The 12500-nt window shown below is 50.5% G+C and overlaps 1 protein-coding gene across 2 annotated transcripts in view; it reads left to right on the forward strand.

The window, feature by feature from the left end:
- Window positions 1-12500, forward strand: part of zbtb16a (zinc finger and BTB domain containing 16a) — a 130743-nt gene that overhangs the window by 115115 nt on the left and 3128 nt on the right. For both annotated transcript variants that reach the window (XM_061249243.1, XM_061249241.1), the window contains exon 5: window positions 4883-5053. In XM_061249243.1, coding sequence (XP_061105227.1) covers window positions 4883-5053 — 171 coding nt within the window. The remainder of the gene's footprint in view (window positions 1-4882; window positions 5054-12500) is intronic.

Genomic DNA, 12500 nt, shown 5'->3' on the forward strand with positions numbered 1-12500 from the left:
TTCATATTTCGCCGTTCACATGAAATAACATGGTGGAATGAGAGTGATGAATGGCTATTTGCTCAAATTGATGGGTTCTGTTCTAATAATATTTCACCGGCTCTCCTCTTCTCTTCTGCGCCGTGCCGGTGAGATTTTTGCCTCGCGCTCGTCGATGCTGCGGCGCCTATCCACTGCAAGGCCTCGTCATTTTTCGGGTGGGTCGCGGAGGCTTGCGCCGCTCCTCGAGGGCTCTGGGTAGAAGGACGAGGTCCCCCCCCCAGAGTAGGCCACGTGGTGGGGCAACACCTCCTATCAAGAAGCATCTCTCTCCATTAACCGGCCCTATTCAGCATGGTTAAATACCGCTGCCCGCCACTTCAGCTCCATTAAGTTAATGTTTTAGAAGTGAAAGTGGAGGGGAGGGGCCCCCCCTCCTCCCTCAGTAGTAGCCGGCAGCATTATAAATAGATTGGGGGTGGGGTGGGGGGTTAGGAGAGAGGTAAATTATGCCGAAACACAGGAGCGGGTGGCGGTGGCTAACCGCTTCGTTTAGTGTTTTTTTTCTCATTCGTGTGCCGCCCAGCCTGACTCCATTTTATAACATAATAGCCTCCCGGCTCAGCAACACGATCTCCTCCCTCCACTTCTCCTGTCCCTTTCATTCTTAAATAATTTGTTCGGCTTTTCCAGGAAGTGACTGAGCCCTAGTTTGGTTGATGCTGTGTTTCTGTAGCTGTTCATTCCGCCGATGCCAGAAAAGCCATAAAGTCCACTCTCTCTGGCGTTCACCAGGGCCCCCATTCTGTGACATGCAATTGTCTGTACTGCTCTTCTCCTGGCGGTGGTGTCATTAGAATGGGGCTAAGCTAAGCGACGTACCCACTCACTGGTATTGGCCCTATTATTATGCGTGGCTTCTTTACTTCTGGTTTGACATGACTGGGCGGACAATGTCGCGATGCGTTTGTTCACTTCTGTTACTCACGCTGGACGTTGTCGCGATGCGTTTGTTCACTTCTGTCACTCACGCTGGACGTTGTCGACATGCGTTTGTTCACTTCTGTCACTCACGCTGGACGTTGGCCAGATGCGTTTGTTCACTTCTGTTACTCACGCTGGACGTTGTCGCGATGCGTTTGTTCACTTGTTATTATTCGCGGAGGGAGCGTTTAAACCAGCAGGACGCCCCCTGCCCCCGTCGGTCGAGGCGTATCGATCGATCGGTCGGGCGCCTGTGATCTGCCCTCGCCAGCTGCCTAAGTCGTCCGGTCTTCCAGCTCAGCGACCGCGCGGCTCAGCTGGTGGGCCACAACGTGAAAAGGGGCTTCAGAAGAGCCCCCCCCCCCCAATCAACAAAGAAACAACACCGGGGGGCTGCGAAATTAAAACGACAAGCACGAATAGACGGCCATTTTTTTCAGAAAAAATGAGACTCATTTGTAACAGCTTGGTACATCCAACCAGACAGTCTCGTCAGCACTGCCTTCAGGTGCAGCAGGTGCTCCCCGCACATTAAGTTGTTATCGGGGGAAAAAAACAATTTGCTCGGCAGTGTCATTATTAGCAAACATAGTAGTACTTTATGAAGCGTAATGGCTGTCCGTCGCCACGTCTTCCTCGTGCCTCTTTTGACGCGCGCCGTCAGATTTAATATTCCTGATCGTTCCGTTTTCGAAAGGCTCAAACATGGATGAAATGTAAGAGGTTTTTTGGCTGTTTTTTTTCTGCTCCGCAAAATGAAAGTATTTTTAAAAGTCAAGACGTCCAATGTCATCGAAGCTGGCCTGCCGGGTGGCTCGTCTGGCTAATGCCTTGTTTCTGTGCAGCGATGCATCCCATTGCGCCGTGTCGAATCCTGGATGTACCAGCGCCTGCACCAGGGCCGGGCATAAGCAGCCGCAGTGCTGTCATTGAAATGGGGCTAAGCTAAGCTAAGCTAAGCTAAGCTAAGCGACATACCCACTCACTGGTATTGGCCCCATCACTATACGTGGCTTCTTTACTTCTGGTTTGACGTGACTGAGTGAACATACCACCTTCTGTGTCAGCCTTGTATTACTCACACTGGACATTGCTCAGCTGCTCTACTTCAGAGGGAAACGGTGGCTGGCAGGACTCGCATGCCTGCACTCTCAAAAAGACCAGGTGCTTCGCAGTGGTGAAACAAGTCTATGACCAATTGACCATTCCAAATTTGTTCGAGGAAAAAGAAAGGGATTTTTCTTTTTTAAATCTTTTTATTTTTAATTAAAAAATATATATATATATATTTCTTAGCTGACGGGGGCTCTGCTTCTCCTGAGCAGATCTGCGCTCCCTGGGTGAAGCAGGTCGCCCGCCCCTGTAATCCCGCACGCGGGAACCGGGAATGAATCTGGATTATTGTATTAGCGCGGAATTACAGGAGGCGGGAAAGGTAGCAGAGGTGAAAGGGCAGGTCTTTCTCATCTGGAGAGAGAGAGAGAGACGCACGTGTACGCCAAACGGCACGCCCTGCTTCTCGCCACCCGTGAAATAACAACGGTCACCTGTGGCGCCACAGTCATGTGCAAGGCTGCTGCCCAATGAAAACAGACCCCAGGAAACATGTTCAGTTCCCCCAGACGCTCACAAACTTCAGTGGTTACCGGAGGTATTGCAGGTTATCAAGCCTCTGGTTCATTCTCGTATTCGTTACTACGCTCTGGTTCCAAAATGCCCCATCGTCAAACATGGTGGCCTCCAGGTGTTGGCTTCTCAGAAGCTCCCGTTAGAGTCCATGAAACCGGTATGCGGAGGCTGTCTCCAGTACTTATGTCTTGATGGTTTAGCTGGATGCTCTATGTGTCGCTGTGGGTGTCCAGCGGAACTGTTTCCCGAGAGTGTTTCTTTCATCGCATGACAACAGTTGACACATTCGAACTCCCATCATCCCATTTCCTGCATACAGTATTGTATGGGGCGGGTGGGGGTGTATTTTCCCCCCCCCCAAAAAAGAGTTCCACTGTGCACTGTATTGTCACAGAAAGGACATTTGTGGAACGTTCATGGAGGACTTAAGGGGGTTTTAGTTCATTTGGAGGACTGCAAAACGCCAATGCTTTGTCCTTCATGATATTCTAGCTTGTATAGATGTCCTATTATGAATGTCTATTTCTAGATGAATTCCGGTTGAAGTGAGCTTACAATTTCTCCTACTGGAGTACAGTATGTCCAGTCGGTCGTTCATTCCCCTTTCATCTCCTCTCCCTTTCTCTCCGTTTTTCTTTCTCCTCTCTTTGTGCGAAGCCACCGCACAACCATCATTCTGAAACTGTCACCCGTGCGTTAAAGACACACGCCTGTCACTCAAACCTGCTTCAATGCCCCCTCGCCCCCCCCCTCCCCTCCCCTCCCCCCTCCCCTGCCCAATCAATGGCTGTCTTTCATTGATGAAGTGGGGGTGGGGGGTGGGGGGGGTGGGGGGTGAATAAAAAGAAGTACTCATTGAAAGCTACATGTGCAGGCTGAACTCTGGAAATGTTTGACTGTTGCTAGCCTGTGTGTTGTGCTGAACTGGCCTTCCCGACGCAGCGTCTTAGATTACTTAAGTAGAGGGCCCTCTATTCCTGTAGTCCTGCTTTTTTTTGTTGTTTTGTTTTTCTTCACTCTGTGCAGAGGCTGGTCATGATTGATTTGGGAGGGATAGCTGGCTCTTTGCCTCTCTCTCTCACACTCTCTCTTTCTCTCTCCCTCCCTCCCTCCCTCTCTCTCTCTCCCTCTCTCTCTCTCTTTTCCCCTCGCGCGTTTATGAGCATGTGGCTCTGGGTTCTCATGGATTTTTAAATTAGCGGCAGCTTTGCTGGAAAGATGCGCTATTGACTGATGAAATGGAGGCTGAGCTCTAAACACTTTGCCTTCCCCCCTGAGTTCTCAGGAGCCCGGTAATTGAAAAAGTGTGAATGCGTGTGCGTGCGCACACGACTGTGTGTGTGTGTGTGTGTGTGTGTGTGTGTGTGTGCGCGCTCGTATGTTTGTTTCTGAAGTTGGAACTAATGAAAACGGCTGGCATACCTCAGTTCCCTCAGAGGGGGCCATAGTATTTTAGATAAAGAAGGATCACCTGGAGCTGGGTTTGATTGTAATTAAATGGATGTGTTTTGGGAGATGAATTTCGTGTCTGAGGCACGGTTATAAAAAGCCTGTTTGCCCGTCCTGTGCACTCCCGCGTAACCACCATAACCGGCGTTGTATCGGTGCTGCCCTCTTGTGGACAGAGATCCGACTGACTCGCCGTGCCCACTTGATGCGCACTATCCACATTGCATTCACTGGAGAGGACTTTGTGTTGGTACAGTATCAGGAGAAGATGACACTGTTGAGTTCTACGATGTATATACTAGTCAAATTGTATTTTTATTCCAGGCCTGTCGTGTGTGTAATTTCTTTTTTTGATGCTGAAGCCCTCCTTTGTGATGTATTTTCTCGTTGCGGTTGTTCTGAAGCACCGTTGAAGAGGCCTCCTGTTGGAGGCTCCGGCATGCACGCTCGTGTTGGCGCTCTGCGTGAAGTGGAACGGGCGGGGCGGGTGAAACGCTCGCGCTGTGTCGGGTATGACACCGAGCGATTTCAGGAACGTTTATGACCTTCCCACCGAATGTTTAAAAGCTGCTGGTCGGACACAGTTGAGTGTGTGTGTGTGTGTGTGTGTGTGTGTGTGTGTGTGTGCATGTGCGTGCTCTCAGGCTCAGACATGGCTGTGTGTGTGTGTGTGTGTGTGTGTGTGTGTGTGTGTGTGTGTGTGTGTTAATACTGTACTGTCTCTCAGGCTCAGACATGGCTGTGTGTGTGTGTATTGATACTGTACTGTCTCTCTCTCAGGCTCAGACATGGCTGTGTGTGTGTGTGTGTGTGTATTGATACTGTACTGTCTCTCTCTCAGGCTCAGACATGGCCATCTTCTGCCTGCTGTGTGGGAAGCGCTTCCAGACGCAGACGGCCCTGCAGCAGCACATGGAGGTCCACGCCGGTGTGCGGAGCTACATCTGCAGCGAGTGCAACCGCACCTTCCCCAGCCACACCGCCCTCAAACGCCACCTGCGCTCCCACACAGGTCAGTACAGACCCCACACCTGCGCTCCCACACAGGTCAGTACAGACCCCACACCTGCGCTCCCACACAGGTCAGTACAGACCCCACACCTGCGCTCCCACACAGGTCAGTACAGACCCCACACCTGCGCCCCCACACAGGTCAGTACTGACTTCACACACTTTTGTTTCATTAAACGTTTCGGCATCACCTTATTTCCATATTATGAAGCATTTCCAAGCAAATTCAACAAGAGGGGTGGAGTTGGGGTGTTGACTTGCTTACATAAATGTCTTTTTGGTTTACCTACTTTCACATCACAATCAGGGGTCGGGATCCAAATGAAACTAAATGAAATTTTTCATCTTTGGGCAGCAGAACTTTTTTCTTTTGCAGAAAATGCGGTGGCACGGCTCAATTACATCTTCATTTCTTCTAACAACTAAAGTGATCTATAAAATGGAGACGAGACACTCAGATTTAGAACCAAAAAAAAGTGATTTAGTGTTTATTATCCCTTTAAGCCAGGGCTGCCCAATCCAGTTCCTGGAGATCTACCATCCTCTATGTTTTCACTTCAACCCTAATGTGACACACCTGATTCTACTAATTAGGAGCTCAACAAGCTGGTGAATATGATGTGCTTTATCGGGGTTGGAATGAAAACCTACAGGACGATAGATCTACAGAAATGGGGCTGGGCAGGCCCGCTGTCCTACCTTTTATAGGAATTTCCTTACCCAGTAAATATTCAGCAGTATAAAATTATTATTATTATTATTATTATAATTATTATTATTGTTATTGTTGTCATAATCCTAATCCTCATTGTTATAATATCTGTGTGAATTGGGGCAGCCTGTAGTGTAGTGGTTAAGGTACATGACTGGGCCACGCAAGGTCGGTGGTTCTAATCCCGGTGTAGCCACAATAAGATCCGCACAGCAGGGCCCTTGAGCAAGGCCCTTAACCCTGCATTGCTCCAGGGGAGAATTGTCTCCTGCTTAGTCTAATCAACTGTACGTTGCTCTGGTTAAGAGCGTCTGCCAAATGCCATTAATGTAATGTAATGTAATTGTCCAAACATTAGTATTAAAATGTCCAATCACAGTCCCTACTAAAATATAAATATGAATCGGTAATCGTAATCTTACTTATTTTGGCAGTCAATCAGATATCATTTATACCAGGGCTGCCCAACCCCATTTCTGGAGATCTACCATCCTGTAGGTTTTCATTCCAACCCTGATGAAGCATGTCATATTCACCAGCTTGTTGAGCTCCTAATTAGTAGAATCAGGTGTGTCACATTAGGGTTGACGTGAAAACATAGAGGATGGTAGATCTCCAGGAACTGGATTGGGCAGCCCTGCTTAATGCGTTCACAGTGTTACCTTCTGAACCCCCTCCAACTAATCATCTAGTTCAATGCGATGCGCACACTCGCGTTCATATCTTGGCAGCAGTTAAGAAAAAAATGTCTGCTGGCTTGTATGGATGCTCGTTGGCTAAGATGTGCGTCCATACAAGATGGGGAGGGGTCAAGTCAGCAGTTAATTGTGGTGCCCCCCTCCCTGGCTCATTGACACATATAGGGGGTGGGATTTGCGGTCATGCTGGTCGGACACAGTTGAGCATTTGTGGCTTTGGCAGAGGTCCAGGGCTGGAAGACGTTAGGGCCAAGGTCAGGCCCTGCTGTTTTCCTGAGGAAACAATCCCAGCGCTCTCTCTGTCTCTCCGGCCTGGCCTAGTGCCAGACCGGTCCTCCTGCCCATTGAACCTCCATACGGTCTGCGTATCCGTGGGAAACCGCAGGTGTGTGCTGGATACACACAGGGGCCGCTGTGTACCTGAGCCAGTGCAGGGAGCTTCCCCTACCAGCAGGGGGCGCAGAGCAGCACTCATGGGCGGCCTGTAGCGTTGTGGTTAGGGTACATGACTGGGACCTGCAAGGTCGGTGGTTCGATCCCCGGTGTAGCCACAATAAGATTCGCACAGCCGTTGGGTCCTTGAGCAAGACCCTTAACTCTGCATTGCTCCAGGGGAGGATTGTCTCCTGCTTAGTCTAGTCTTAGTCTTAGTCAACTGTCGCTCTGGATAAGAGCGTCTGTCAAATGCCATTAATGTAATGTAATGTAATGTAATGTAATGGAAGAGCTGCAGATATAGACTGAAGAAGAAATATGGACCACGTGTCTGTGATGTCATTCAGTGACCTACCATTGGCTTGTGAAGAGCATTTTGCAAACCGTGCAGTTTTTGGGTGCCACCAGATACTTTGCTGCAGGGAAACGGCAAGTGTGACCGAGTGATGGCTCGTTCACGGAGTGCGTGAGATATGCAACGCCACATCCGCTAGGTTTTGCTTTATTGTCCTAATGACAGAACAACTTAACATTACATTACATTACATTAATGGCATTTGGCAGACGCTCTTATCCAGAGCGACGTACAACAAAGTGCATACCCATAACCAGGGATAAGTGCGCTGAAAGACCCTAGAGGGAAGTACAATTTCAATTGCTACCCGTACAACAAAGATAAGGACCAGGGCCTATTTTTTTTTTTAATTCTTTTTATTTTTATTTATTTTTTTTTTTATGTACATTTTCCAGTCTTGTACTGGCAGAGGACATGATGAACTTCAACTGGGTTGTGCGTGTAGATGTAGGATGCTGTCTGTGCAGATTGGGACAGCCGTCCCAACAGGGGGGTGCGTAATTGGCCATCGCGTGCCCGTTGATGAGGTACTCCTGTAGCCCCACTGAGTCCTCTGATTCATCAGTTAGCTGAAGTGCCTCATCACTCTGCAGGAGCAGGGCAGACCTCGGGCTCAGCGACTGAACGCGGGATGAAAAGACGCTTTTTAAAAAGATGAAATGCTTGATAATTACCCGCTAACGGCTTACGCTGCGAATCCCACCTTGACAGCTCTGGCAGGCAGCCCGGGGGGACTCCTGGAACGTTATTTAGATGAAACGCGTTCGCTAATTTGTTTACGGGAATGTACGAGGCAGGTACATACAGTAGAGCAGGCGAGTGACGGGGACATCATTTTTTGTTAGATACCAGACAATTTCGGTTTCAACCGAAAATGTAGAAAGGGGATACATTTTTTTTGTTGATGTACATTTACGCTTTTTGTTCTGTGCTGTGCAGAAACTGTAGCTAGGCCATTCCTCCCCCCCTTACCCCACATTGAATGATTGGTTCCCCCAATATAACTGCAGTGCCTCGATTTCACCTCTAGATGGCGCAAAATAAAGCAGGGCCCTCCCTGCAGAGTGTTCTGGCTCCCCGTGTCTGTCGGTCGTGACCTTAAATAACAGCCCGGCCTGCAGAGCCGGTGGAGCTCCAGACTCTAAAATAAATATTTGAAATGGGAGAGGGGCGGCGGAGGGCGAGAGGCAAGCGCGCTCAGCCACCTGCCGCTCCCGCGCGGCTGGCGGGGGGCGGGGGGGGGGGCGCGGGACGGAGCGAGCCTCACGCTCGTCTGCCCGGGAGGGAGCGCTCCAGACGACACCCCCGAGAATGTCACCCGGCGCCTCGCCTGCTCGCGGGCGCTAACGTGCTTCTGGGCGCTAACGTGCTAGCAGCCGCGGCACGCCGCTGTGGACTCCAGTCTGCGACCGCCGTGTGTCACATTGACAATGAGTGGCGCTAGCCACAGGCTCGCCCGCTGCAGAAGGGGGGGCTTTTGTCGAGGGATTAAAAACCGGCGACGGTCCAGAAATAACCTCCATTTGTATCCGAGTTATTTCATTTTCTTCCCTTTTCCATTTGGCAGCACTGTTTCTTTATTTTATTTTTATTTACACATTTCCCGACAGATCGTCATTTGTTTTCCGGTGACGGGTGCCACCCCGGCCCCCGTTTCTTGACGTACTGTAAACGGATTGCTGATGCCAGAATGCGTTTACGGCCTGTGTATTGTACAGTGTCGTGGATGGGGTAGTGGCGGTGGTCTCTGTTTGTTTCTGCGGAAGAGAGATTAAGAGAAAAAATGCTCCCTTTGCCCAGGCAAAATGACAGCGCTGAACGGGGCCAGCAGACAATATTACCCACCCATAATCTGATCTCTCTCCTCGCTTATGTGTCACAGCTGTTAACCACAATTGCTCCTCAGTACTATTTCTCCAGTGCCCGAATATGACCCATTTAAGTGACACGGACTCCATACATTTTAAATCCCGAGATTTATGTGAAGACTTGATAGATATTTCCTTTTATAAAATGAGGGGAGGGGTGGAGGCTTTGTAAGAAGACTCCTAATACCGCCGTGTTTACAAATGAGGCTCTCTCTCTCTCTCTCTCTATCACTCTCTCTCCCTCCTTCTCTCTTTTTCTCTCCCTCTCCATTTATCTCTCTCTCCCTCCCTCTCTCTCTTTCCCTCCCTCTCTCTCTCCCCCCTCCCCCTCCCTCCCTCCCTCTCTCTCTCTCTCTCTCTCCCTCCCTCTCTCACCCCCTCCCTCCCTCTCTTTCTCTCTCTCTGCTCTGGAAAGTGGTTTTACTGATATGTGCCAGCTCTGGTATCAGACAAGCCTGCCTCATCCCAGTGCTCTGGAGCTAGACGGCAGCGTGCCTGTTTAGACTAAACAAAATAAGAGGGAGCAGTGTGTCTGGCACACTCACACACGCACACGGCTCACATGAATATGCTCACACGTACTTTGTGCAACCTACACACACACACACACACACACACACACACTAACATGCCCACTAACCCACACAGACATGCTTTTCTTGTCATACGCAAATACAGTTGTGCACATGCTTGCACCGATATGCCCACTAACATGTACATACAGTCACTGACAGACACTAACACTCAAGCATACACACACGTACACGCACACACGTGCATACACACACACGCACACATGGACACATGCACACACACAGGGACACGGACACAGGGACACAGGCGTACACACACATATGTACACGGACACACACACCCACACACACTCACCCGCGCACACACACACACACACACACACACACACACACACACACCCTCACCCGCACACACACCACACACACACACGGACAGAGGAGCAGGGATACGCGCTGGCATACATTAGGGGTTGATAATCAGCCCGGCCGCCCCCCCCGCGCTCCCCGTTCCACAGAGGCGGCCCGGCCTCCTTAATATTCCGCGGCCGTCCCCTGCCTGCGTTTTACTGGAGCCCATTTTCCGTCTGCGGCGGCTGTTTTGTGTTCGCAGCTGTGTTTGATAGCGCGGGCCAGCCCTGAGCCCTGGCAGTGATGGATCCCTGATTCGCGCTGCTTATCGCATAATGAACCCCGCGGCCCCCTCTGTGCGCTGGAGGCATCCCTCACCCCCGCCCTGGGGCCCTGCAGGTACGGCCCGGGCCTCCGGGCCAGGGCGGGGGTTTGGGGAGAGGAGTTACGCAGGTGGAAGTCCCCAGACACTCTTAGACCGCACCCGCCCCACGCCAAATGTCATCGCATCTCTGTGCGTCTGGAGCTCGCCCGCATCTTCACCACCATTAACACCGCCCAGCTGAGCCTGTTTCTCCTCTGAGAGAGAGAGGGAGGGAGAGGGAGAGAGAGAGAAAGAGAGAGAGGGAGAGAGAGAGGGAGGGAGGGAGAGGGAGAGAGAGAGAGAGAGGGAGAGGGAAAGGGAAAGAGGGAGGGAGGGAGGGAGGGAGGAAGGAAGGGAGAGAGGGCAAGGGAGGGAGGGAGGGAGGGAGAGTTGGAAGGGGAGGGAGTCAGAGGGAGAGTGAGTGATTGAAGGAGAGAGAAAGGGAGAGGAAGAGAGGGAGAGGTACTCGCTGTCTGAACGGTGTCAGTGCTCTGATTTATGATACTGTATCTTTATTGCATTAGGGTATAATGTATTCCCAGTAAGATTAAGCTTCCCCTCTCCTTTGAATATCGGTGCGGAATTTAATTACAGGGTACTCTTTACATTTGTAAAAGTCAAACTTTGCATTTGAATAAAGAAAGGGGAGGTGTTGTGCTCAGTTAATGTTAATATGACATTTTTTTTTCTTTTTTCTGTTTTTTTTTTTTTTTTTTTAAACAGTGCTCTAATAAATGCCCACCTCCGATGATGCTGTAAATGACGGAGAATGTCGGTCTCGGTCGGTTTAAGTGGCAGACACTGGCCGACGTGACAAATACCGGCAACTAAAATTCATGTGAATGAATAACATTCTTTACGCGGTGATATAAATGTGCGTTTGTTTTTGGGTGATTTGGAAGGCCGGGCGGGCCCTAATTGAAGTCAGGTGAGAGCGGGGGGATTGTTATTCCTGGCGCGCGCGGCTGTGCGCGGTGATGGATAGTGATCCCCGCGGTTGCTGAAACGGTAGAGAGAGCGCAGTGTCTTACAGCAGCAGCCCCTGATAACTTCATGCAGACAAATATAGACTGTCACTTCCATTGATTCACCCTCCCCGAACAGCACTCGCACACGCGTGTGCACACACGCCCGCCCAATCGCATGCACGCACGCATACACACACACACACACACACACACACACACACACACGCATGCACATACACACACACACACACACACGCATGCACATACACACACACTCACACCACACAAACACACATACACACACACACACATGCCCACGCGCATACACACACACACGCATGCACATACACACACACACCGCACAAACCCACACACACACACACACACAAGCATGCACATACACACACACACCGCACAAACCCACACACATACACACTCACGCACATCCGCACACACACACACACACACACACGTACCAACGCACGCACCCACCAACTCACACACACACACACACACACACACACACACACACATTCTCTGGGTTTTCCCCCCTCTAATTTTAGCACTTTCCTTTCCATCCGTTCCACCGATACAGGTGTAATGGTGGACACGGCTCAGACACACTCTCTTTCACACACACACACACACACACACACACACACACACACACGGCGTTTAGCCGCTCCCGGGCGCGCGCCTGAGAGAAATTGACACCGTCTCCTCTCTTACGCGGGGAGCGGGGGAGCCTGGGCATGACAGTACATAACGAGAAACGCAATTTATTCCCCGGCACGAACGGCCGTTTGGACAGCCAGATAATGAAACGCGTAGGTCATTGCTGATGACTTAAACCTTCGGCGCCCGAGCGAAATGCATTAAATATCGAGAAACGTTTCACGCCTGGCAGCGTCGCACGCCCGTGCGGGGAGTGAATGATATACGGCCGTCTGCTCCACGGACACTGGAAAGCAATTAGCACCGGGCGGGGGAGAGCGAGAGAGAGAGCCTCCACATATCATCCCATCCCGCATTATTGACATCTGAATACCCATTAGAGGTGTGCCCTGTCTGAGGGTACAGTACTCTTGACCTTCTGAGGGAAAAAGGAAACCGTCGCATAAATATAGTGGAAAGACGTATTGTTGCCCCTTGTCAAAGATCTGTTAC

This window comes from Conger conger, chromosome 7 (assembly GCF_963514075.1).
Source record: "Conger conger chromosome 7, fConCon1.1, whole genome shotgun sequence".
NCBI classification, from domain to species: Eukaryota; Metazoa; Chordata; class Actinopteri; order Anguilliformes; family Congridae; genus Conger; species Conger conger.